General features: G+C 49.1%; 1 protein-coding gene across 2 annotated transcripts in view; it reads left to right on the top strand.

Moving 5' to 3' along the window:
- Positions 1-26,618, top strand: part of SNX29 (sorting nexin 29) — a 564,284-nt gene that overhangs the window by 498,110 nt on the left and 39,556 nt on the right. For both annotated transcript variants that reach the window (XR_009530118.1, XM_060078037.1), the window contains exon 20: positions 6,643-6,782. Coding sequence is in view for 1 of the 2 variants with exons in the window: in XM_060078037.1 (XP_059934020.1) it covers positions 6,643-6,782 (140 nt within the window). In the remaining variant the exon portion in view is untranslated. The remainder of the gene's footprint in view (positions 1-6,642; positions 6,783-26,618) is intronic.

Genomic DNA, 26,618 nt, shown 5'->3' with positions numbered 1-26,618 from the left:
TCTGTCTTAGAGCAGAGCACAGGCTTCCTGGGCCGAGTCCTGTCTGCACCCCTCAGTCGTTGGTGTCTGGGCACTGGCCCTTACCCGCTCTGAGTCTCATCTTCTCTCTCTGACATGGGAATACTAAAAAGTACCTATCTCAGGGGGCCTCTGAGGATTCCATAAAATAACATATAAGTGTGATCAGCCCAGTGCCCGGCAGAGAAAATGTTTGGTAAAAGATAATAGTAACACTTTCTCCCCCTGCTGCTACTGCTGCTGCTCTTATGATAACTATCACATCACACGATCCCTGGGGAGGGCCCACGTGCCCGTGTGCTCCCCACACCCCCCCGCGGCAGACCTTATGCGCACCTTTGTCCTGTGTTCCTGGCTTTATCGCGCTGTTTTGTAATGATCTGTCTGTCTTTTCCATCGACTGTAAGCTCTGTGAAGGCAGGATCCGAGTTGCATTTATTCCTTCACTCACAGCACCTGGCTCACAGGGGGCCCCCGAGGAGTATCTGTCGCATGAATGAGTGCATTGAATGAACGAATGCAGGATTCCAACCCATCAGCACGTTCCACCTGGGTCGTTGACTCTAAACTAGAACTCAAAGTCATTTGCTAATGCTGGGCTCCTTGGGAAGCTAATCATTGTTCTGGAATTCTCTAGCCATTGAGGTGCCCTTAGATCAGCTGATTCTGCAGCAGCCTTTCTTGACAGGGCCCTGAGCTGCCTGCTGCTGCTGATGGACAGGACCTTCCATTTATTTTATAAAACACCATGATATCCTTAGATGAAAATAAAAAGGAACTCTGGAAGTGCAGAATCGTGGGGAAGGTCCCCTTCAAGAGTCGGAATGTGGTCTAGAAAGCACTGTTGTCAGGAACGGTCCAGGAAAGAAAATGTCACAAAGCACAGGGGGCAGGGGGTCTGAGCATTGGTTCCAGGAACTGTAGCTCATCATCTTGTTCACAACATTCCATCATTTTAAAAATAGCTCTTGTTCATTTGATGGCGTCTTTATCTTCTTGAAGCTCAAAATAAAACTAACCTTTTCTGGAGGGGAAAAAAAAAACACTCCCATGAAAATAGTCCTGAATGTTCTTTTTTATTTTATTTTATTTTATTTTTGCGGTACACGGGCCTCTCACTGTTGTGGCCTCTCCCATTGCGGAGCACAGGCTCCGGACGCGCAGGCTCAGCAGCCATGGCTCACGGGCCCAGCCACTCCGTGGCATGTGGGATCTTCCCGGACCGGGGCACGAACCCATGTCCCCTGCATCGGCAGGCGGACTCTCAACCACTGCACCACCAGGGAAGCCCCTGAATGTTCTTTTTTTTTTTTTTTTTTTTTTTTTGCGGTATGTGGGCCTCTCACTGTTATGGCCTCTCCCGTTGCGGAGCACAGGCTCTGGATGCGCAGGCCCAGCGGCCATGGCTCACGGGCCCAGCCGCTCCGCGGCATATGGGATCCTCCCAGACCGGGGCACGAACCCGTATCCCCTGCATCGGCAGGCGGACTCTTAACCACTGCGCCACCAGGGAGGCCCTGAATGTTCTTTTTTAAAGCGAGGACAGACTCCCAGTTCTATTATTAGTCCCCAAGCATAATTGACAATAGTATTATGATAGGAGTGCCGCACAAGATGACAGCAGGGCCACAGGCAGCGAGGGCCCATTAAGCGGCCACCAGAGGCGTCTGGCAGATTCCACGAGCTGGGCTTCGGTCCAGCCCATCGCTTCTAATGCTGCATTTTGGCTGCCGCCTAGGAGCACAACCAAAAAACTCAAACGTTCCTTGGCCCTTTAAGTGCTGGCCCCTACCCAGCAGGGCAGGCCCTATGTGGATGCTCGTGTCCTCCCAGGGGTCCTGGGTGACAGACGGGGTCCCTGCAGGACCAGCTCCCTGTCTTTGCTCACTCGTTACCCCTGTCTGCCCTCTACTCCCTGCCCACGGGGAGTTGGGAGCCAGGGAGCGCGCTTGCAGATGCTTCTTTCCATCCTCCTCCCCGGTCAGGGGGCTTTGTCATCTCTGTTCTGGCCTTGCTCTCCCCAGCGGCCTGCCTTGCTGCTCCTCAGTCCACCTCCCACATTTCTAAGCTCCTGCAACAAATGCTGATGGGGCTGCTGTGATCTCCAGGACGCGGGGCGTGTTGCTGGTTGGGGGGCCGTGAAGGGAAGTGGTTGGCAGGGCAGGCTGGGGCCACGTGGAGAAGGTTCCTGCGAGCCACGCTAAGGGTTTAGATGTGCGTGTTGGGGCGGGGCAGAGTTCATGGGACGCCACTGAAGAATTCCAAATGGGAGTGGTGTGAAAGATCTCTCTGCCTCAGGCTGCTATGGCTCATTCCCCACCAACAGTCTTTCTAAATGCACCTCTTGGGTCCCACCCCCATCAGCTTCTTCCTTGGTCCACGAGGCTGTGCGTGATCCTGCTGCTGCTACAGCTTCAGCTCTGGGGAAGCACTAAGCCTGGCCACGCAGGCCTGCCTTCTGCGGCTCCCATAAGCTACACTCCTCCTGCCTTCGGCCTTTGCGTTTGCTGTTCCCTCCGCCTGGCATGCCCTTCCCCCACTGAGGGCACCCACCTGGACCACTGACAGGTGTCCGTCCTCCAAGAGTTGCTGGAGCAGCACCTTCAGGAGGCCTCCCCTGAGAGAAACGCTCTCTCCGTTCCTCGTGCAAACCTCCGGCGCGCTTCCCTGATCACACGTGGATGGCGACATCCAGCACTTGCCCCTGTCTGGCTACCCACTGTCTGTCTGCCTGCCTGTCTCCACCCCATCGTACACATAGAAACTCTCTGAGGAAAGCTTCCTGGCTGAACATCCAGAATCATCAGCTTCTGTCGCAGAGCCTGGCAGGCGATGTTGGCTACCGGGCGCTTAGCCTCGGTTGCCATGAATGACGTAGGCACCATCCTTATCCCCATTTTACAGGTGAGAAACCCCGGCCCTGCGTGGTTTAGCTGCCAGACAGTAGAGCTGGCCAATGGCAGTGCTGGCCGTTCTTCTGCCTGAGGGAACGTCACCTGGAACGTGGTCACCTGGAACGTGATCGTCTCACAGGGTGGCTCTTGGATGGCTCTGTAGGGCCTCAGGCAATCCAAGTGGTACAAATTCGGGGTCCCACAGAGGCCAGGCCGGGGACGGGACTGAGGGGAGGAGGCTGGGTGGGATGGTAGCCCTGTGCTTCCAGTAATGAGGGCCATTTCTCAAGGGAGGCCAGAAACCTGGATCTGAGGCAGATACACCCTGGTTTTAATGTTTTTAGGCCATTCAAGCTGTTAGCAGCTTGAGGTGAAAAAGACACCACCATCTTCACCTTTTGGTCAGAACCCAACTGATCCCTGAGGGGGAATCTGATTTGAACGAGACTGCATTCAACCTGCTGGAGAATTGCCAGCTTCATTCTGGGATGGAGTCCGCCCCTTTTTAAAAAATCCCAGAAGCAGTAGGCACATTTGAAAATTCAAACGTTCAAATACCGACTAGGTATGAGGTAATACCAACAAATTATCGTTCATTTTGTTAGAGGTAATCATGGTATTGTGGTTCAATTGGAAAATGTTTTAGAAATACACCTTCAAGTGTTGAGGGGTAAAATGTCATGACGACTATACTTTACTTTAAAACACCTTCGCAAAAAGGTAAAAATGATGTAATGTGGAAAATGGTTAAGACTTTATTAGATAAAGGGTCATGGGGGTTCATTATACCATTCGCTCTGCTTTTTGCCCTAATTTGAAATTTTCATAGTAAAACATGAAATGACAGTAATGGGAAAGAATATAGGCTTCCTTGAGTTGTTCTGAGATCTTCCCGGCCCCACTGCGTCCTGCCAAGTTGTGCGCGGCCACTCGAGGTGTCCATACCTCCAGGATCAGATTGGGCCCCAAAGGCAGGACATCTAGGCAGAGGCTGGCGGTCAGCACCCCCATCCCCCCAGTGACTCGCTTCCTTCTGCTACAGCTGACAGGCAGGTGCCAGTTCTGGGAACTGCATCTTGGCTGGGAGATACCTGCAGTTTAGAGGACCTGTCGATTTTTCTTCTGTAAATTAGAGAGTCTCCTGGAGTGAGGGCAGCTCTCACTGCTCACCATTGATGACCTGGGACCCCGCTCAGCCGCCTGCAGGTCTTGAGCCCTGGGGCACGTTTCTTACCCTCCCTGAGCCTCCGCTGCGGTGCTAGGAAAGTGCCGAGAGCAAAACGTGAATGAAGACTCCACAAATACCATCGCTTGTTCTGAACAGCTCAGGTAGAAATTGCTCGGCTGTCAAACTCAGATTACTGCCATGTTGGGTTTTCTCAGGAGCTGGCTGGGGTTTCCAGGGACTGCCTAGCTTGAGGAATCAGTAGGATTTGTGATTCCTCCAGGGTGATAACCTTTCTGCCAAGTCCCTGTTGGCCCTGGGACCTGGGCGAGAAGAGGCCCAAGTGAAAATGGGCAGATTCAACTCCTGGGTAGGATCCTGTGACCTTCACTTTGGGGGATCCTCACCTTCCTAGGACCCCATAGCCCAGCCCAGCCCCACAGGCAGCACAGGGAGCCATCCCCAACCTTCCCTTGGTGCTGAGAGTGTTTTGAGCATCCTCTCTCCGAAAAAGGAGAAATCTCCACGAGTTCTTCCAGGGATTATTAGCCCCTTTCTTGCCTTCCTGCAGCAAAGCCTCTCAAGCCATCCTTGAGGGTATCTTGTGCAGATTGAAAACCAGGCCTGATTAGCTCCTTTGGGCACTAACCTGGCATATTGACCACCTTCCCAAGGAGGAGTGCCTAATTGCTTAACGATGGGTTGAAACTTGGAGACCATGGAGCGGACTCTGGTATCAGATGGGTGAGCAGAGCCGGAGTGGCTGAGCTCCAGCTGAAGACCCACGGCTCTCCTAGCCTGGTGCCGTCACTGCCTGCACTCAGCACCCCTCCAGCCAAGCTGCAGGAGATTTCAGCCCCAGACTGGGACTGTGCTGGCGGTCAAGTTGGAGTGGCCAGCAGCAGTGTTTGAACACTGTCCCTCTCTGGAGAAACGTCTGGCTAAGGCAGTGCATAAGGGGGTGGTTTCGGGTGAGAGGACCTTGATGTGACCTTGAAGTGGCCACCGGGGATCAGCAGCTGCTCTGTGTTCCTTCCTCCCTCCAGTACTCGGAGGAGGATTCCCAGATGAAAGCCAGGATACCCAGTGAAGTCTGAATTTCAGATAAACAATGAATAATGTCTTAGTATAAGTGTATCCCAAATATTACATGGAAAGGTTTTATTGCATAGGCCATACTTGAACCCTGAAAAATTATTGAGTCATGAATTATTGAATATGGAGTCATGAAGAGTGAAAAAATCATTGTTTATCTGAAATTCAGATTTCACGGGGCATCCTGGCTTTTTATTTGCTAAATCTGACCACACTTAAGAGGGAATCTCCGGCCCTGTGCTGTGCTCCGGCCCTTGGCAGGGCCTTGTGGGGACGGGCATGTCCTCAGATGTCTCTGAGCACATGGGCTTATTCTGCACACTGTTCCCAAGCCCCAGGCTGGCGGGAGGTGAGAGGAGGGATGATTGTACTGCTCCGTCTCTGGGGCCTCGTGGGCAAGCGGCCCGGCCCCGCTCTGGGCCACAGTTTCCTCGTTTGTCATGTGAGGCTTCTCGTGACCCTGTGAGGCTGAGTGACCCTATTCCTTCTGCCGCCCTCGCCCTGCTCTCCCCTATTCACCCCGCTCAGCCTTCAGTCTGGAAGGAGCATCACTTCCTCAGAGAAAGCCTTTCCTGCCCCACACTGGCCCTGGTTTCCTGGTTCTAAGCCAGGCTCCCAGTGCAGCTGCACATGAGCAGGACGGGCTCCAGGCTCTGTGGGTCCCAGAGCCGCAGGCAGATGTCAGGTCCCTCATGCCAGAATTATTGAGTTTCAACATGAGGACTGCAGGTCACCACACAGGTCGAGTTCTGACCCTGACGGACTGCCCAGAGCACACGCCTAGGAGCTGGCCCTGCCTACGAGGGTCAGGCAGACACAGGGGTGGGTGGCGGTGTGAGCCAGGAGGGTCCTGAGCGCGGATCTGGGGCCCTTGCCTGCCTCGGGGCGCACCGAGCCGCCCCGGCCCGGAGTAGCCCTGGGGGTGGGACTGCGCTGCTACCTCTCGTAGTTTTTCAGAGAAAATGGAATTTGTTTATTAATGAAATCTTTCTTAAATAGCGGCAACTGATTCAGATTTCAGAAAATTCCCATGAAGGCAAAATTAAGCATCCTCTCTGGAGGGTGGCATTGAGTGTGATGAATAGTTATACGCTGACCTGTGTGGTCACTGGATTTATTGGTGTCTCCCCCACTGGCCCCGTGACCTCCACCAGGGCCACAGCAGCGACCCTGTGTGTTTGTGGTCTGTCTCGGGTCCCAGCACCATACTCGGCACGGTGCAGGTGCTGAGATTTCATTCATTCCTGGGAACACACTGTAGGAAGTTTCGTGGACCTGCCTTCCCCACTTCACAATAATACTACCACGAGCATCTCCCATTATTAAATGTGATCACGCGTGTAAAGCCTCAGGCACCACTTGCACTCACTCTGGGAGGTGATGATTGATGGTTACGTGTTCTCCGGGTCGTCCGTCTCTGGGCGGGTGAGGAAAGCATAGCTGAGCACACCTGTCTGTCCGTCTTCCCAGGACGCCAAGTTTGTGGAGGAACGCAGGAAGCAGCTCCAGAACTACCTGCGCAGCGTCATGAACAAAGTCATCCAGGTGGTCCCTGAGTTTGCCGCCAGCCCCCAGAAAGAGACCCTGGTCCAGCTGATGCCCTTCTTTATGTGAGTACCAACCACGTTCACGTGCTCCGCCCCACACCTCCTCCCTTCTCTCTCCTGCGGTTGCATGTGTCTGCGTCCTGGACACCCCAGGACCCAGCTGTGCCCCAGAGCCTGCGAGGTGCTGATGGGGAGACTTGGGTCAAGGCGTCTGGGAGTTTAAAGGGCTCACGAGAGAATGAGCCCGCAAGTGAGCATTGTTGATTTGAGGCTCGCGAAAAACGCAGGGCTCTGTGGTTTTATACTTTGGTACATTTTGATCAAAGGAAAGCTTGCAGCTCACGGGTGTTCCAGAGCTAAAGTGGTCTCTGTCAGGCTTTCTTCAGCATGTGGGCAGTGAACCCAAGGAAACTTCTCGCAGACTTCCACTGCTGCAGACTTAGATTACTTTCATATTAATATGACCTAAGTATGAACCAACTTAAAACTAGGTATAAATTCCTTGTTCTTATATGTCTTATAAAAGTAAAAAAAAAAGAAAATTAAAGAAGTTTACATGTTAAGCACTTACAAAATCATTGCAATTCAGAATCAGCAGTTAACAGAGCAAATGCTACTTTTTCTGGAACCAAATCTTTGCTCACGACGGTGTGCAGCAGCTTATCCTGAGCTCGCCGCGTGCCGTGTACCGCGCCGGTGGTCTGCATGCTGACCACACCTCCCCCGCCATGACTCTCCTTGGGTCACGTCGCTGGGAAACATGTGTTTGGGCCTCACCTTGGGGGCAGGTGGGCCTCACTGGTGTCACTGCTTTATCACTGATCAGTCCCCTCTGTTCTCATAAGTCTCTCATCACACCGCGCCATTTACACCCTTGGATTCAGGGAACCCAAGTGATGAAGCATCCTTAGTTTTTATAAAGTCTTCAGATGCCAGAGAATATAATTACACTCGACCCTTGAACAATACAGGGGTTAGAGTTGCCAACCCCCCATGTAGTCGAAAATCTGTGTGTAACTTTTGACTCCCTCAAAACTTAAATACTTACAGCCTACTGCTGACCTTACCAATGACATAAGCAGTCACTTAACGTATATTTTGCATGTTATTTGTATCTCTACATTGTATTTTATGCATTCGTGACATACCTAGCTTTTGCTTATTTTTTTCAATATTTCTAGGCTATGCAGTTTATCTGCGGGTTTTTTTCAAATTGTTGCAAATCTCCAAAAATTTTTCCAATATATTTATTGAACACTATCTGTGTGTAAGTGGACCTGTGTAACTCATACCCATGTTGTCCAAGGGTCAGCTGTATATTATTTCTAAAATGGTATCATCATAGTGGAAATGATAGATATAAGAATCCATATAGCTAACCTGTGGGCCTCTGAAAGTGGGTTGGGACTTGTCACTTGAAAAACACTGATTTGCTGGGATGAAGCAAGAGTTTCCTTTCCCCAGAGCGCTTTAAAGTGGTGTGCTGAGGGTTTGAGGATCTGCTTTGTCCTAACGGTGATGCTATGACTCAAGCCGGGGCTTATTTCTGCGTCTGTCTGTGGGGGGAAGGATGTGCCTTTGGCATCACACTTTCCAGAATTTCCAAGTTGAACGTCCAACCAGACAGACATCGGCAGGGCTGCCCTCTTACCTGCTTAGGGCTTTGAAATTGCAGCCAAGCCACTTGCTTATGTCTTTCTCATTGTTTCAGGACCTTTATGAGAAGATGTAATTGTATTGTGCTATCTGCGATAAAAAGATGCCTTTCCCCCCCCAGACAGAATACACCATATGGAAAACTGAATTTTTCTTTTACTCAGTTATTTGTGATGCTAGGACCTTGATCTTGCTGTTTTGAAAATGCCACTATAGTTCATGAGAGGAGGTCCCCTTTTCATCTTTTAAAGGCAGCCCCCTGGCCTGTGATGAGTGTTGGAAATCAACCTCTCACTGAGTCAGGTGGGTTTGGGCCAAATTTCCTGATGAAAATTGAATCCGAGAGGTAGTCCTGAGACCCCAGTGCTAAGAAAGGTTGCCCACCTCACGTGTGAGAAGAAGAGGCTGCCTCGTACGGGAGAGCTGGTGCCCCTAGTGCCAGGGCAGGTGGTCCGGGCAGCTCTGGTGGAGAGTGCACCAAACATCAGCCTGCCGAATTGTGACAGCTGCACTTTAACTCACGTGTCTCGGCGTGTTGTGCAGTCCCAGCCACTCTGGTTGCCACTGATGAGAGCTGAGAGAGAAAGCCTTGTGCCTAATTAGCAGAGAGAATGTGAGGTTCAATTCCATGGGCTTTAAAAAGCACAAAGCATTTTGGTAGGAGGTTGTGGCAAGGGACACAATATTGACTCCGGACCCAACATTGGTCTCGACCCCAGTTGAAATTAAACAGCTTGCCCTTCGGCTTTCCTTGCAGTTCCACAGTTAGCTGCCCTCTCCTCCTTTGTCTTTTTTGAGTGACATGGGATTACAGGTTGGAGCTTGCAGATTGTTTCATTTGGGGGTGATGGAAGGTGAGCTGCAGCCCAGTTTGTCCATGCTGGTGAGCCTCCACGTGATAACTTCCTGTCTGTGCAGCCCCAGAAAACAGCAGGTCTGGTGTCTCAGCTCAGAATCTCACCCTGAGAGATTCCTACTTAAAAAAACATCTCTCTCGGGCTTCCCTGGTGGCGCAGTGGTTGAGAGTCGCCTGCCGATGCAGGGGACATGGGTTCGTGCCCCGGTCCAGGAGGATCCCACATGCCGTGGAGCGGCTGGGCCCGTGAGCCATGGCCGCTGAGCCTGCGCATCCAGAGCCTGTGCTCCACAACAGGAGAGGCCACAACAGTGAGAGACCCGCGTACTGCAAAAAACAAAACAAAACAAAACAAAAAAACCATCTCTCTCAACTAAGGAAATAAACTCCCCAAAGTGTGATTATTATAATCTTGACAGATTTCCTCAGGTCTTTCAAATGCTGATTCAGGGCCCTGAGGATCCCTTTCAGCTACTGAACATGAGTGGACTTGTTGACTAAGGATGGCCTTGCCCTGCTTCCTCCCCTCACTTATTGAGCATTTACTATAAGCTCTGGCTGTAGGTTTCACCTCATCCAGTCTTCCTGAGAGCCTGTTAATTAGGTGGACACCATATCTTCATTTTATTACATGGAGCCTTACAGAGTTGCCAATGAAAGGGCAATTTCATAAGGTTCCACCTAACACTGACAAGGAAAATGAGGCCAGAGAGGTTACCTTGTGACCCCATGGTTACCTACCAGCACATGGGGGGCCCGGGCTGTTTGGTGCCAGAGCCCATGGCTTGAGGACATGGGTGACAAACCCGCAGCCTGTGGATGGAGCCTGACCCTCCAACCTCTTTTATTTGACTATTCCAGTGGGGTTTTGTTATTTGTTGTTTTTTTTTCTTTTTTTAATATCTATTTTATATATAGTAGTATGTATCTGTTAATCATGGACTCCTAACTTATCCCCCACTTCACCTTTCCCCTTTGGTAACCATAAGTTTGTTTTCTATGTCTGTGAGTCTGTTTCTGTTTTGTAAATAAGTTCATTTGTATCATTTTTTTAGATTCTGCATGCAGGTGATATCATATGATATTTGTCTTTCGCTGTCTGACTTACTTCACTTTGTAGGGTAATCTCTAGGTCCATGTTATTACTTTTTCTTAATTAAGTGTTGCCAATGTCAAAAAATTAGAAGGTATCATATTTTTTTAAAAATCATATATCAGGCTTCTCTGGAAAACTCAGAATTGGTCACACCCTATTATGGACTGAATGTGCCCCCCAAATTCATACGTTGAAGTCCTAATCCCCAGTGTGGTGGCATTTGGAGATGGGCCTTTGGGAGGTGATTGGGGTTAGATGAGGTTATAAGGGTGGGGCCCCGTGATGGGATTAGTGCCCTTAGAAGAAGAGGAAGAGACACCAGAGTTCTCTCCTCTGCCACATGAGGTCACAGTGAAAAAGCAGCCATCTGCAAGCCAAGAGGAGAGCCTTCACCCAGAACTGAATCTGCTGGCACCTGGATCACGGACTTCCCAGCCTCCAGAAGTGTGAGAAATAACTGTTTGCTGCTGAAGCCACCCGGTCCGTGGTATTTGGTTACGGCAGCCGGAGCAGACACATACCCACCTGCATTCCCATTGGACCACACTTGGCTACAGTCAGACAGTGCCGCCCTCTCCCCACTGAGCCCACCACTCTGCTGCCTCCTGGACACTGAGCCGAGCCTTCCCTGCCATTTGCCACTAGTGTTTGGCCGTTTTTCTCCCATAGTCACTCGTATTACCAGCCTGGGCCCAGGAGACACTTGAGTTTGTGGTGCTGGCTCTTACCTGCTGCTCAGCAATATAGGCTTTGACTGTGAGGCACCCATGATGCATTGCTCACACTCTGTGCTCCAAAGTGTGTTCAACAAGCTCATCCACTGCTGAGCGTCAATCAAGGTGGTGCCTTTCCCATATGGGGCGGGAGATGGAAGGTGTACAGGGGATTAAACCTAGTGGGTAGAATTTGCTCATTTTTCTTCACCAAAACCCTTAAAACCTTCAGGCTCATGCAGCCTGGAGTCCAGTATTCCATGGCACCTGCTTTTACACACACTTTTCCATTTCCTCTTTCCTTTTTAGTGTGTCAGTATTTCACTGTGTTCTGCAAGGGGCAGCATGACTTCCAAGGATTCTGCCATCTGCACAAATCTGAGAGTTGAAGAATCAGCAGGTTCAATTTTTTTCCCCAGATCTCTCTGCCACCCATTGCCTTCCTTGCTCATGCCAGCAGCAGTCTGAATTAGAAAGTAGGACAGTAGGAAGTGGGCCATTTCTTTTCCATTTTGAACCCTGTGTATGTCTGGCCCACGTGGGGACCAGAACCTGCACCCAAACGAGTGAGCAGATAACACCCCCTAACGCCCTCTTCCTTTGAGGGCCCCGTGTTGTTTGCATCCTCCTGGCATGTTGGAGGGAAAGGCGAACCCCAAGATGTGACACATGGCAGATGTAAGCAGTTACTTAGGGAAATGTCAGGTGCTCCTTTGAAGGTGCATTATCGAAGGGAGACCAGGATTCCAAGAATTCATTCTGCGGAACTGGACTGCAGATCGGTGAAGACTTAAGTGATTTGTGGTGCTGTCATTTAGCACGTTATTAAAACGTTGTTCTGCAGAGTCATTCATCCTTGGGAAATGCATCGTGTTCTGCCATTCCGTGAGGGGAGAGGAAAAGTTCCGGGGGTGGAAGCCAGAGTAATGTAGGTCACAGCACAAATTCTCCACCGGATTCTCAGCAGAAAACACAGTCGATGTTTTCCCCACTCCCCACCCCCATCTGCTGCCATATTTACTCTCAAAGCTGTTAAATATATTTTTGCTGAAATAGGAGCTGCCATGTTCTCCCAGCGAGTGGGGCTTTGGCGTGGGGTTGAGACGCTTCAGCCTGGGTAACACCAGGATCACGTGGACCCCAGCGGGCACTCTGCTTTGCCAGGGACGCTCACAGGAGTCACATGGTTCCTTCCTAGCACCCTAGACTCACGTTGCTTTTGTGGCTGATCCACACCTTCAGGTTCCAAAATGGTCTGCCGTGTCCAGCGGCCAGAAAGGGGTGCAGATCCTGTTCAAAAAAATCTCAGTTGTGTGGCCAGACTGGCAGACTGGTTAGGTGTGGGCTGTGTTTTAAAATAAAACACCAATGTGAGTGACTGTTGATGGGAGGAGTGTGCCCCAGCTGGCGCCTCACCCGCCGCTCCCTCTCACGTTGCCCCTGGACCTGCTTCGCTGACGTACCTCAGCTTCCTGGCCCTCGAAGGCAAATGAATCTGAGACCCCTGGTGTCCAAATGGAACGCGTGGGGGTTTGGGAGTCAGTGCTGTTGCACACTACCTCTGCCACGAAGGAGGAGGGTGATCTCGGGCAAGGATCCAGCCTTTCTGAGTCTTAGTTTCCTTATGTGTAAAATGGGAAGATAAGTATTTGACATCACTGTTCTGCTGGGATGTTAGGTGAGGATTCTGTGTGACAGCGGGACACAGCAGCTTCTCCGTGTCAGTGGCCGTTGATAACGAGACTCGTGAGAAAGACCAGGAGAGAAGCCCCACAAAAACCCTACAGACATTTCTCCATCTATCTCTTCATCCATCCATCCATCCATCCATCCATCCGTGTCTACAGGTGAAAAACTGGCGTGCCAGGAAATTTAAGTGGGTTGCCTAAGGTCCTTGTGAGAGTAAGTGGCAGGCCAGGGCAAGAGTCCACTGTGCTTCCCTGAGATACAGGGCACATAGTAGGTGCTCATGAAATGCTGACTTATAACATGAATTATTCTGAAAGTCAGTCTTTCCCTTCCTCCTTCCCCTGTGGGGATCTCTCATCTAGATGGAGTGACTCAGGGCCTGCCCCAGGGAAACTGGGTGCGACAGCTAGGCTCTGGCTTTTCTGGGAGCCCAAGAGCTCAGCCGGGCCTAGATGGCAGCGCTCCCCTCTAGGGGCCAGGCCTCCCCTGCAGGAGGATGCCCACTCCTCAGAAGCTCATTACCGGGAGGCCCCTCCCCAGGGAGACCTGCCACCTTGTCGCCTGGAGAAATGATATGTAAAATGGCACTTAATCACCTCCGTCTGCTGGCCTGGCTATTTCAGGGGCCGTGTTAAGGGATGCAGAGAAAGTGCGGTCCCCAGGGTACTGGTCCTCCACGTCCTCAGGGCTCCCACCCACAGAGATCAGAATGAATCACTCTTTCTGAAAATGACCAGGGCGACAGCTACTCTTCTCTGATACGGAGATGGCCTCCCTACCCACTATGCATCCCACTGGTCACAGTAATTATGTTCTACTCCTGCCATTTCTTTTCTGTTTGGTGGTGAAATGGGGAGAGATCAGCTCTACAAGGAAGAGGGAGAGGAGGACGATCGTGCAGCTTTTACAAGTCTCAGAAAAAGTGGGGGAGCCTGGAACATCTCCAGGGCAGAAACGCTGCTGAGCGGATACACGGAAAACCTCTGTCAAAGGGGCTTGTGTTCAGCAAACACCTCTTTCTTTCATCTAGTCAGTGTTTATTGAGCACCTACTAAGGACTCAACAAGCACTGGGGATGTAACAGAGAACAAAACAGAAAAAAGAGGATAAACCACCTTTATGGAGTCGGGGAAATGGAAAATAAACATATAATACACTGCTAAACAAGAAGGTCTTTGCAGAAAAGTAATGCATAGTTAGAGGCTAGAGAGTCACAGTCGCATGGGCAGTGTTTCCACCAAATGGTCGGGAAAGACGTCTCTGAGGGAAGACCTTGTGAATTTCTGGGGGAAGGGTGTTCAGAGAGAGGGAACAGTAAGTGCAAAGGCCCTGAAGCAGGAGCAAGCTTGGTGTGTCAGATAAGGCCAGTTTGGCCATAACAGAGAGAACAGGGGAATGAGGCTGGAAACGTCACCAGGGCTGTATCACATAGGGCCTCGGAGGCTGTAACAGTGACTTTGGGATTTACTCCAAACTGAAGGGTTTGGAGCAGAAATGTGGCATAACCTGGTTTATGTTTTTAAAACCTCACTCTGGATGTGGGATAGAGAATGGAATCGGGGGGACCGCGTGGGGAGGCTTTTGTAGGGCCCAGCAGGAGGAGGGTGGTGGCTTGGCCAGGGTGATTGGACCCTGGACATATTTGAGGACTGGCTGTCGGGAGTGAGAGAAAATAATTATGACACACCCGGGGTCCTGACAGACCAGGCAGATATAGAGATGCACCAAGTTATTCCATACAGACAGCCCTGTATTCAAGTCAACAAATGTCTCCTGGGCACCTACTCCATGTAGGCCCCTGGGGTAGTGGGGAGGTTGGTGGGGGTATTATTACACATATGACTAAGGTCTGTACATACGACTAAGACAGCGCCCCAGCCCTCAGGGTCAGCAGGTGTGTGGGTCGTGTTATTATTCCATGGCAGCATTTCTTTCCCTCATTCCTGTTTTCATTCACTAGGAATTTGCAGAGTGCCTAGACAGGTGTCATACTGCCCTGTTTGTAGCCCAGCTCTGCTATGGACTAGCTGTGTGGCCTCAAGCAACTATCTTAAACCCTCCCATGCCTCAGTCTTCCTCTGTACAGTGGAGATGTTGCCAGCATCCCTCCCTGGGGCTGCCGAGAGGGTTCCACGAGCGCATGCATGTCAAGCTCGTAGAACAGCGCCTCGCATATAGTAAGCTCTGTATGTGCGTAACTATTTTCTACCAGCAGAAAGGGAGCACGGGAAAAGGAGAGTCTGGGGAGCAGACGTTTTGGAGGAAGTGATAAAATCATGGTATTAAAAAAAAAAAAACCTGAAACGCAACAGAAAGATATAAGAAGGAGAAGTAAACATCACACCCCACTCTGCTGTGCATCGTGCCCCCCACCCCTGTGATCGCTGTCAAGTTTCTTATGTAACTTTGCAGAAATTGTCAATACTTATGTAAGCCAAAGCCAGGCTCTACCCAGCCCTCTGTAGTTTGCCTTTTTAATTTAATAAAGCTGGCTCATTCCCTTCGAAAGCTACAGAGTACTCACTGCAGTGGCTGTTCCATAATTTATTTCACCATCTCTCCATCTGAACACTTAGGAGGTTTCCAGATTTTTCTCCCTCAAACAGTATTGCCAGGGATGTTTCAAATAGATGCACTAGATGTACAGTTTGGCAGGTAGGTCTGTAGAGTTTATTTTTAGAAGCGGTTCTGGCTCAGGGGGCAGGTGCATGTTTAAATTTTGACAGATATCACTAACCCCTACCCTCTCGTACCAGTTTGATACTCATCACCATTTTGTTAGGCGTGCAGGGGGAGATGTTCTGTCCAGATATGCAGAGCAGCTGCAAAGCTCGGGGGGCCTCTGTCCTCCACTGGCGGAGAGCAAGCGCTGCCCTTGTGGCCAGGACGCCCTGGAAGGCAGGGCTGGGAGCTGGGGGTGGAAGGTCTCGGAAACCAATACCATCTTGGTCTCCGGGAAGGGAGCCCTCGCAGGTCTCTGAGCTCAGGTCCATGCTTTAGGAGGATCCCACTGGCAGCTGGGAGCGGGGGACTGAGAGTGGTGGGGAGATGGGGCAGGGTGCTTTCATAAGTCGAGAGAAAGGGTGGGAGGGCCTGAACCAGACGATGCCAAGATTTTGAGGCTAAATATCTGGGCAAAGGGGACAGAGGGGAAACTGGTTTGGGAGCAGGCGAGGTGAGCATGAGGCGTTGGACTTAGAAACCACTCTCTGGGGGGGTCCTGAAGGCAGGAGAGAGAGGTGAGCGTCTCCTAGGATTGCAGCCTGTGGCTTGGCATCAGGAGTGAATCCTGACTGCGTTTCTCAGGAAACATAAGTTTTTCCAGGTCCCAAGAAAAATCAGTCAGGAAATCAGGAAAAAGTATTGTCATTCTCCTGTGAAAATTAAAGTGTAACAATCCCTGGTTTGAAGGAATCCACGCTGATGAGGTAAAAGCAAGAGCAGGAAGTGCCACACATGGAGTTGAAGGCAAAGGTCGATGGTTCCAGGAACCAGGACAGGAGCTCGTAGGAGAGGAACGGTCATGATCTGCTTACTTAGCCTTGCCTTTAGCTGATGCCATGTCATACGTAGTGTGTTCATGGCTCTGTCTGCTGCAAACAATGAATCATTCTTGCAAATAAAATAAAGACTCATAAGTTTATGTACATAGTATACTGCTGTGAGTGGCATTCCAAGAAATACATTTTGGAAGCACAAAAAGTCCTTAAATTGGCAATTTCGACGCAGGAGATTCGCACGTTGCATTATTATCCGAACATGACCCAATAGTGTTCGCTAGCATTTCCCAGCATTTGAATATTTGCTCTAGGCTACGATTCTTTGTGAAATACCACTGAACTTAATATTTCTTATTTATTAAGCAGATCATGTTAGAGTTCCACAATAATGAATAAATAGTATGAAGAATGTTGGGACTATTTTAAGAATAACTTACGATCTGGGGAATTTCCGAGAAAACACCCAGGAATCCTGACTTCTGCTCTCCAATCCCAAAGAGTCACGGCCTTCAGGATTTTGGAAACACTCCTTGGGAGACAGTTTCCTAATATGACCTGGGGAATGGGTGTCACAGGTGGGGAAGGGCGCTCGGAGAAACAGGAGGAGGTGACAGGGTGGAAGCTGGGACAGAGCAGGCCAGGAGCCAGCACAGCAGAGGGGAGGGGAGGCGGAAACTTGGAGAAAGCTGGGTCAGGGTGGCGAGGGGAGAAAGCGTTTCCCAAAGAAGGCTTCCTCTGCGTGAAAGAGCTGCCGAATTAACACCTAGTCCCAGAGCAGTAAGAATAGCAAGCTGTCCTCCTTCCCCGCTGCCAAGTTGGCTGAGGAGCATGGAGCAGGTGGCGCAGCACAACTGTGGTGGCATCCCTGCCACCAAGAACAAGTCACCGAGGGCGGCAGGGGGAAGCGCCCGCTCCAGCCCCAGCTGCCTGTCGGGCCTCCTGGTAGGGGGCGGGTCAGCTCCACAGCCCTGCTTAGAAATGTGTGCCTTCCACAGGCAGGCCTCGCCCTGCAGGGGCCCATTCGGGACCTGGCAGCTGTCCGAGGTCCTGAAGGACCGTTGGCCTTGTCTCGCAGGATGGGGCAGTTTACTCTGATGTGGAGCACTTTGCACAGGTCAAAGCTTCCACCTGGGGAGTCAGCTCTGGTGACTTCGGGGCTGGTACCTGGCCCCCCTTTCAGGAACCATGACACTTTAGGGGTCCTGGAATAACTCACATCAGATAGAGGTCAGCTGGGATTACAGATTCTCTGACTCCTTTTCTGATGTGTTGGTGCTTTGTTTGCGTTCTGTGGGGGCAAAGCACTGATGTCTCACCCCCAGCTCAGAGGGGGACCATGAACAGACTTGGATAAACTGTACAAGTCTTTTTTTCCATCTCAGCCTTTGTCATTGTCTCTTAGCTTCCACCTCTTACCTGCATTATTAATCAGGTGATTATTGGGGAAGGAGGCACCTCACCACCAGGAGTGGCACCCTAAATGGGACAGATAGGCCCCGGTGGGAGGCTACCTTCTGACTTATTTCTGTGATCTTTCAGCGTCTTGCTTATCTGGGTTTGGCACCTTCCCAGCATCCAGGGTCAACAGAGCAGACAAGTACCCCACATGTATCCCTCTTGACTGGAGGACCATGGCAAACTCAGATGGCTATAGGGTCCAGGCAGGTCATGTAAGTGAATAAAGCCAGTGAGCTGTGACAATAGGGAGGGGTGTGGAGTGGAGCTCAGAGACCCCGTCTAAGAGTTGACCACTACTCAGCCTAGTTGATTATCATCACGTGAGACTGAAGGTTGCCAATCTGTGAATTTTCCAAGAGATGGCAGAAACCCATCTCTTGATATAAAACCTGACTTTTAAATTAGTTGGCAACTAGTTTGTCTGTGGGCCAAACACAACAGCTGTGGGCTGCATGTGGCCCACTAGATATCACATGCCTTCTAGACGCCAAAGGGCCTGCATTAGATGAATCTGTTTAACACCTGAAGAAATGCAGGGCAGAAGCAGGCAGTAATCCACTCAGTTCCAGAGGACAATGCTGACAACATATCTGCCCGGGTAGCTCTGACCCCAGGCGCTCAGGACTGAGGTTCTGACCGAGGCCTGTGAGTGATGGCTCCACCAGAACGGGCCTCGGGCAGGAGACGCCAGCTCAGCATCCAAGTGCATGCAGCCCATCAGTCCTGCCCTCTCCCTCTGTATGGAAGGTACCGTGTTCCCAGAGAGAGGCCCTTGACCAGCCAGATGTTCAGCTCCTCCAGGCAAAGTGCCCGCCTGAGTCTCCCACGTCTTCTCTAGGGTGGTTCTTTTGTTTCTTGTCATCTTTGTGTAACCACAGGCCGTGCTTATTTACCTGTAAAAAGAACGCAGCCAGTAATTATGTGGTTTTCGTCTTAGTAAGAGGAACGTGGGTCCTTGGAGGACAGTTGTGTCTGTTCCAGGGAATTGGTCACAGGTTGTTAGGGTCGAAAAGGAAGTCTGGTAATCTCACCTGTTAAGTTCAAGGATCAAATTCTGTTCTTGAGGACAATTTACCTGCAGGGGTTTTGTGCAGAGCAGCTGTTGGAGGACATTTTATTATGAATTTGTTTGTGTTGCTCATTTTTCTCACTCACTGCTCCTGCCCCTCTAACCCCTGTTGGGTCTCCCCTTGTGCCTCTGACCTCATGGTTCTCAACTAGGGGCATGATTACCTTCTCCCCCAGCCCCAGGGACAGTTGGCCATGAATGCAGACATTTTTGGTTATCACAACCGTGGGTGGCGGTGCGACTAGAATCTAGTGGGTGGAGGCCAGGGATGCCGCTCAACATCCTACAGTGCGCAGGACAGCCCCCCACCACCGAAAGCCACCTGACCCAAAGGTCAGTCGTGCCAAGGTTGAGAAACCCTGATCCAACCCAAGAAGCTGGTATATCACTGGATCTTGTAGAACCAGCTGCAAACCCTTGTGGTTCCATTGCCAAGAAAGAGATAAGAAGGATACACCAGGAAATGGGCAAGGAGCTGTTCTTTCATTAAGTCCCCACATCTACCCTCTGAGGTTGGTGTTATCGTTCCCTTTTATTCAGAGGAGGAAACTTGAGCCTCTGACAGTGACGTGACCTGCCACAGTCTCACAGCTGGAGGCGGTGGATTGGGGAGTGTAAGCTGCGTTTGTCTGGTTTGGCAGCCTCCACTCTGTGTCACCATTACGTCAAAATTAAGCACATGATACAGCATTCCTAAGTATCTTCTGATGGGCTGTTTCCAAATTCAGGATTCTAATTGTGGGTCCTCCACGCCCCTAGGAAAGGAAGCCTGGCTTTGTCACACTTGTCTTTGGCCACCTGCCTCTCCTCTGGAGGGTCTCTGGCATGGGCTACGGCCACTGGTTTAAACCTATCCCCACCGTGGCCTCTTACTGTGCACAGCTGTTGTAGGGCCGCTGCTTGGTGTGTCTAAGGTCCTACCCTTCTCCGCCTCTTTGGGATTAACTCCCAAAGTAAATGTTGCAGAAAGGAAGGGAAATGGGGCTGAGGCAGGTTCAGGAACTCATGAGGGCTTTGACCCCATTGAGAAAAGACGCCTTAGATACCTGTTCCTCGTACACTTTCCACCCGCCTCCCCATTCTGAACCGGTTTGCTCACGAGCCTCAGTCCCTTCTTGTTCTTCATGAATCTAATACTGGATGTTTTTACTGGACCAGAAAGGAGAACCGAAGTCCTGCTTGGGCCCTGGGAACACTCTCCTTTGCACACACCATCTGCTGGCTTAGCGAGCATCACTCAGAAGATAAAACAGGTCACGGGCTGAGTAAGAACAGGATCCCGTGTTTTTATTTTTATTTTTCACACTTGAGAACTTGCTGTGACAGAGTTGTGGATGTTTTTCTCACTAGCTTGTTCTGGGAAGGCAGGTTGAGAAATTACTAATGTGACAGGAAGCAAGCCATTCTGTCAGGGTTTGGGATGCGGCGTGTTTTATGACTTCCACATTAAAGGTACAAGCTAACGGCATCATCGTTAAGAGAAAGAGATGCAGTCATGCAGGCCTGGGTTCCACTCGAGGCCATGCTATTTACTAGCTCGGTAATCTCGGATCAGACCCTTTAAGGGCTGTGTGCCTTGACTTCCCCATCTGTAAAATGGGACGGAGAATAGGCCCTCCCTCAGAAGGCTGATTCAGAGCTTTGACAAGACAGTGCCGAAGCACTTACACCAGGCACGTAGTAAGCACTTAATGGGTTAGCTGTGGCTGCAGGAGTAAAATGATTGCTTTTGTTGTTAGCAGGAGAATACACAGCTCATTTCTGGCTCCTTAGAATCAGGGCAGACCTTGGAGCTATGGCATTTTCATGGCATGATGGCCAGAGGAACACACAGCAAGCACACTCGTTGAGGATGTGTGGGAGACAGTATAGATTTCTCTGTGACTCTCCCAGCCATGGTCCCTTTCTCCCCAAATATCAGTCAAGTTGATCTAGGAGGCTGAGGCTCTGTGACCATGTTAGTGTAAAGATGGCAGCCCCATGGCCAAGCCCTAAATTGCCGAGCCCAGCGATCAGGCAGCAAAGTGCCAAGTTCCTCTAAAGTAGCAGACCTTCTGTTCACCCCAGTAACTGTGCAGTCTGATGGATAGATAGCATGATAACAGATAAGCCAGAGCTATGTTATTAATTTCTTACAGAATTTAAGCAGCAGCTTGGTATCTAGCTGAAAGAGCAAGATTTTTTAAAATTGAAGTATAGTTGATTTACAATGTGTGTCAATTTCTGCTGTACAGCAAAGTGATTCAGTTATACACAGATATATGTTTTTTATATTTAAAAAGAGCAAGACTTGGAGTCAGATCTGGGTTCAGTGTCAACTGTACTACCTAGTGGCCTGTGCCCTTGGCCTCTCTGTGCCTCAGTGTCCCCATCTGTAAAACAGGGCCAGTAGCACAGAACTTGCTGCCTTGCTAAGAGGATTACATGAAATATCACCTACTAGGAGCTTCTCCAAGGGGAGCTGTTTTAGCTGCAGTCACATTTCACTTACTTCTTTGTTCAGGCTCTCACTTCAGTCTCAAAATGATTTGAGTTGGCAGCTTCGAGATTATTACAATTGCTTGCCCTACTTCATGTCTTTTATTCTTAGACATTGGAACATCTGAAAATTCAGTTTGGAGCAAGGGAAGCCGATTAAGTTGTTTTTGGCACAATAACCTCCATCCAGTTTGGTGGTAGTAAAAACTAATAATAATAGTAATAAAAGTTTTCTAACATCAGGGGGTGAGACCACAACACACGAGAAGTTGACTGCTCTTTGTAGACAGAATTACATTATAATCAACCTCGGTGACAGCTTTCTTCTCAGTGGGTCAGACAATTTCACAGCTTTCTGCATTTCCCCTTGCACTTTTCAAATGGTATCTCTGAGTGGTAACTGAGAATGGTTACTTCATTGGGTGATGTATCAGTTACCTACTGCCACATTAATACTGTGTAATAAACAACCTTGACACCTTGGTGGCGTACCATAATAATAACGTATTGCTCACATATTAGGTGATGGGCTAGGAGGCTCAGCTGATCTTGGCTGCATTTGCTTCCATGTCTGGGGGGATCAGCTGGCTGTCAGCTGGTCCAGGATGGCCTTGACTGGGAATAATGGGGCAGCTGGGACCAGCGGCCCAGCCTGAGAATGTATGGCAGACAGTGAGAACAGGGAAAACCCAAACACTGCAGCATCTTCCAAGCTCTGACTGTGTCACGTTTGCTAACATCCCATGTCGGGCAAGGCACATCCACAGCAGAGACCAGAGTCAGAGCAGGAGAGCTCTGCAGAGTCATGGGCAAAGGAAAAGACACAGAGAGGGTAAATAATGGGGGCCATTTGTTCAACTACCACAGATGAATAACTTGTTCTAGGTAGAAAGTGAAAGGGTGTGGGGGAAACACAGCTGTAAAGTTCTACGACAAATAATATTTCAACTAGTAAGAAGATGGAAGGGAGACCAGTGATTAGAGCCCCAAGAGCCCATAAATCAACAATGGGGCTCAGAGTGGGGTCATTCCACTGCATTCTGAGCAAGGGCCAAGTTAGTATCTTTCATATATTGACCAGAGTCCTGCTTGCCTTGACTTTTTTAAAAAACTTCTTTTTAAAATCAGCATACAGGGAATTCCCTGGTGGTCCAGTGGTTAGGACTTGGCGCTTTCACTGCCGGGACCCGGGTTCAGTCCCTGGTCAGGGAACTAAAATTCTGCAAGCTGCATGGCACAGCCAAAAATAAAAAAATCAGCATATAGTAAAATTGACTCTTTTTTTGTATCCAGTTCTATGAATTTTAACACATGTATAGATTTGAGTAGCCACCATCACAATCAGGATAAAGAACAGTTCCATCACCCCCCAAAAGCTGTCTTCTGCTGTCCCTTTATGGTCACACACTCCCCCATCCCTAAGCCCTGGCCACCGCTGCTCTGTTCTTATCACTAGTTTTGTTTTTCCGAGAATGTCATCTAAATGGAATCATATAGTATCTAAGCTCTTGAGACTGGATTCTCTCACTTGGCACAGCTCCTTTGAGATTCACCCAGGTTGGCCGGTATATCAGTTGTCTGGTCCTTTTTATTGCTGAGTAGTGTTCCATCATATGGATATTCCATAGTTTGTTTATCTGTTCACAGAAGACACTTGTGTTGTTTCCAGTTGTCAACAACTTTGAATGGAGCAAATATAAACATTCGTGTGTAGCTTTTTATGTGAACTTAAGTTTTCATTTCTCTGGGATAATACCTAAGAGTGGGGTGCCTGTGTTACATGGTAAATGTAAAAACTGCCCAACTGTGTCTCCGAGTAGCTGTGCCATTGTGCATTCCCACAATCAGTGTGTGAGAGCGTCAGACGCTCTGCACCCTCGTCAGTGTTTGGTGTTGTCACAGCTTTGATTTTAGCCATTTGAAAGGATCCATCGTGGTATCTTGTCATGGTCTTCTTTGGCATTTCCCTAGTGACTAATGATATGGAGTATCTCTTCATGTGCGTATGTTTCTTTGCTGTGTCCTCTTTGGGGACGTATCTATTCAAGTCTTGCGCCCATTTTTAAAAATTGGGTTGTTTGTTGTATTACTGTTGAGTTTTTTTTAAGTATATGTGATTTATATAATTTACATGCTGTAATGTTTTATTAGTTTCAGGCATACAACATAGTGATTTGCTATTTTTATAGATTATGCTCCAGTTAAAGTTGTTATAAAATATTGGTTATATTCCCTGCACTGTACATTGCATCCTTATATCTTATTTATTTTATATTTATTTACTTATTTGGTTGCACCAGGTCTTAGTTGCGGCAGGTGGTCTCCTTAGTTGCGGCATGTGGGCTCCTTAATTGTGGCATGCATGTGGGATCTAGTTCCCTGACCAGGGATCGAACCTGGGCCCCCTGCATTGGGAGCACAGAGTCTTAACCAATGCACCACCAGGGAAATCCCTATCTTATTTATCTTAGACCTAGTCGTTTGTACCTCTCAATCCCCTTCCTTTATCTGGCCCCTCTTCCCACTGGTAACCACTAGTTCTCTACATCTGTGAATCGGTTTCTGTTTTGTTATGTTCATTTGTTTGCTTTATTTTTTACATTCCACATGTAAGTGAAAACGTATAGTATTTGTCTTTGTCTGACTTATTTCACTTAGCATAATATCCTCCAGGTTCATACATGTTGTTACAAATGGCAAAATTTCATTCTTTTTTATGGCTGAGTAGTATTCCATTGTATGTATATACCACAACTTCCTTATCCATTCGTCTGTTGATGGACACTTAGTTTGCTTCCATATCTTGGCTATTGTAAATAATGCTGCAGTGAACACTGAGGTGCATATATCTTTTCGAATTAGTGTCTTTGTCATCTTGATATACACTGAGAAGTAGAATTGCTGGATCATATGGTAGTTCTATTTTTAATTTTTTGAGGAACCTCCATACTGTTTTCCACAGTGGCTGTACTGATTTACATTCCCACCAACAGTGAACGAGGGTTCCCTTTTTTCCACATCCTCACCAACATTTGTTATTTGTGGGGGTTTTTGACAAGAGCCATTCTGACAGTTGTGAGGTGATGTCTCATTGTGGCTCTGATTTGCATTTCCCTAATGAGTAGTGATGTTGAGCATCTTTCCATGTGCCTCTTGGCCATCTGTATGTCTTCCTTGGAAAAATGTCTATTCAGGTCTTCTGCCCATTTTTTAATCAGGTTTTTTTTTTGATATTGAGTTGTATGAGTTCTTTATATATTTTAGATATGTTGAGTTGTGATGGTTCTTTATATATTCTGTATACAAGTTCTTTGTCAGATAGGTAATTTGCAAACATTTTCTCCCTGTCTGTAGCTTGTCTTCTCATTTTCAAAAGTGTTTTTTGCTTTACAAAGCTTCTAAATTTTGCTGAAATTCCATTTCTTAATTTTTTATATTGCAAGTTATGCTTTTGGTATCACGTCTAAGAACTCTTTGCCTAAACCAAGGTCACAAAGGTTTTCTCCTAGGCTTTCTGCTAAAAGTTTTATAATTTTATATTTAGATCTGCGATTCATTTCGAGTTAACTTTTGGATGAGGTGTGAGGATTGGGTAAAGGTTCACATACCTCCCATGACTGTATTCGTGTCCAGGGCCAAGTGCAGGGGGACAGAGAGAGAAAAAGCACTGAGGGTTTGTCCTGCCCTTGTGGGACCACAGCTCTTTCATTTGAAGAATATTTCCCCCACATTAGTTTCCTATGTCCACTGTAACAAACCTACCGCAAACTTAGTGACTTAAGACAGATCGAGTGTATTGCCTTCGAGTTCTAGAGGTCACACAGGACTGAAGTCAAGACATCAGCAGGGGGGCTTCCCTGGTGGCGCAGTGGTTGAGAGTCCGCCTGCCGATACAGGGGACACGGGTTCGTGCCCCGGTCTGGGAAGATCCCACATGCCGCGGAGCGGCTGGGCCCGTGAGCCATGGCTTCTGAGCCTGCGCGTCCGGAGCCTGTGCTCCGCAACGGGAGAGGCCACGACAGTGAGAAGCCCGCGTACCGCAAAAAAAAAAAAAAAAAAAAAAAAGACATCAGCAGGGCTGGTTTCTTCTGGAGGTTCTAGGGCAGAATCTGTTTGCTTGCATTTTCCAGCTTCTAGAAGCTGCCCATGCTGTGGCACCTTCCTTGCATCACTCAGCCGCTGCTGCCATCAGCTGCTCTGTGACTCTGACCTCCAGTCTCCTTATGAGAACCTCGTGATCACACTGGGCCCACCCAGATAATCCAGGATCATCTCCTCATCTCAAAGCCTTAAACTGCAAAGACCCTTTCATCATATAAAGTAACAGGGATTAATACAGGACATCTTTAGGGAACTGTTATTCATCTTACCTCACCCTCCCTCAGAGTTCTAGGTGCTTCAGGCCCAGACTGAGGCATGAGAGCATAGAGGAAGGAGAGAAAAGAAACACGGGGGACTTCCCTGGTGGCACAGTGGTTAAGAATCCGCCTCCCAGTGCAGGGGACACGGGTTTGATCCGTGGTCCAGGAAGATCCCACATGCTGTAGAGCAACTAAGCCTGTGCACCACAACTATTGAGCCTGCGCTCTAGAGCCTGCAAGCCACAACTACTGAGCTCGAGCGCCGCAACTACTGAAGCCTGCACACTTAGAGCCCGTGCTCCGCAACAAGAGAAGCCACCGCAATGAGAAGCCCGCACACCGCAACGAAGAGTAGCCCCCGCTCACCGCAACTAGAGAAAGCCCGTGTGCAGCAACCAAGACCCAACACGGCCAAAAATAAAAATTAAAAAATAAGAAAAGAAACACGGGTGTCCCCTACCCTTTCTGACCATTAGGAACCCCCTTTCCTGCCTCTTGAGTAGAACCAGAGGGCTTGCCCAGAGCGCTCTCTGTCCACACCCTCCCCACTCTCAGGTGTCCGGCTCCCTTGAGTCCAGGCTGAAGGATTCCAGAGGTTAACAATGGTGAACTCACTTGAGGTTTAATGGTTCATCAAATTCTGGTCACCTTCCCCCATCCACCTGCTACTATGACTTTTCAGGCTCCTTGAATAGCTGCCTCGTGCATTCTCTCCAGGCTTTATAGCCACATTTGGTGGGAGGCCCAGGGTGGGGTGAGATTAATCTATCTTCCCCAGATCTGGACACCTTCTTTTGCATTTTCTGCACCAAAGTATCGTGGAATAGTTGTGCATGCAAAGAAGAGTATGCTATGTAAACATGTATTATGTCAGGGAGTGAATGCTCAGTGCCGGGGAATGTTACTAGGAATTGGGATAGTCAGCATTTATCGAGCACTTTCTGTCTGCCAGAATTCTCTCTGTCTGCTTGAATTATCTTGCTTAATTTTTGTAATACTCCCTCTGAGGGCAGTTTCCATATT

This window comes from Mesoplodon densirostris, chromosome 16, assembly GCF_025265405.1.
Source record: "Mesoplodon densirostris isolate mMesDen1 chromosome 16, mMesDen1 primary haplotype, whole genome shotgun sequence".
NCBI classification, from domain to species: Eukaryota; Metazoa; Chordata; class Mammalia; order Artiodactyla; family Ziphiidae; genus Mesoplodon; species Mesoplodon densirostris.
The sequence above is the reverse complement of the archived record's forward strand: the minus strand, read 5'-3'. Positions and strand labels throughout refer to the sequence as shown.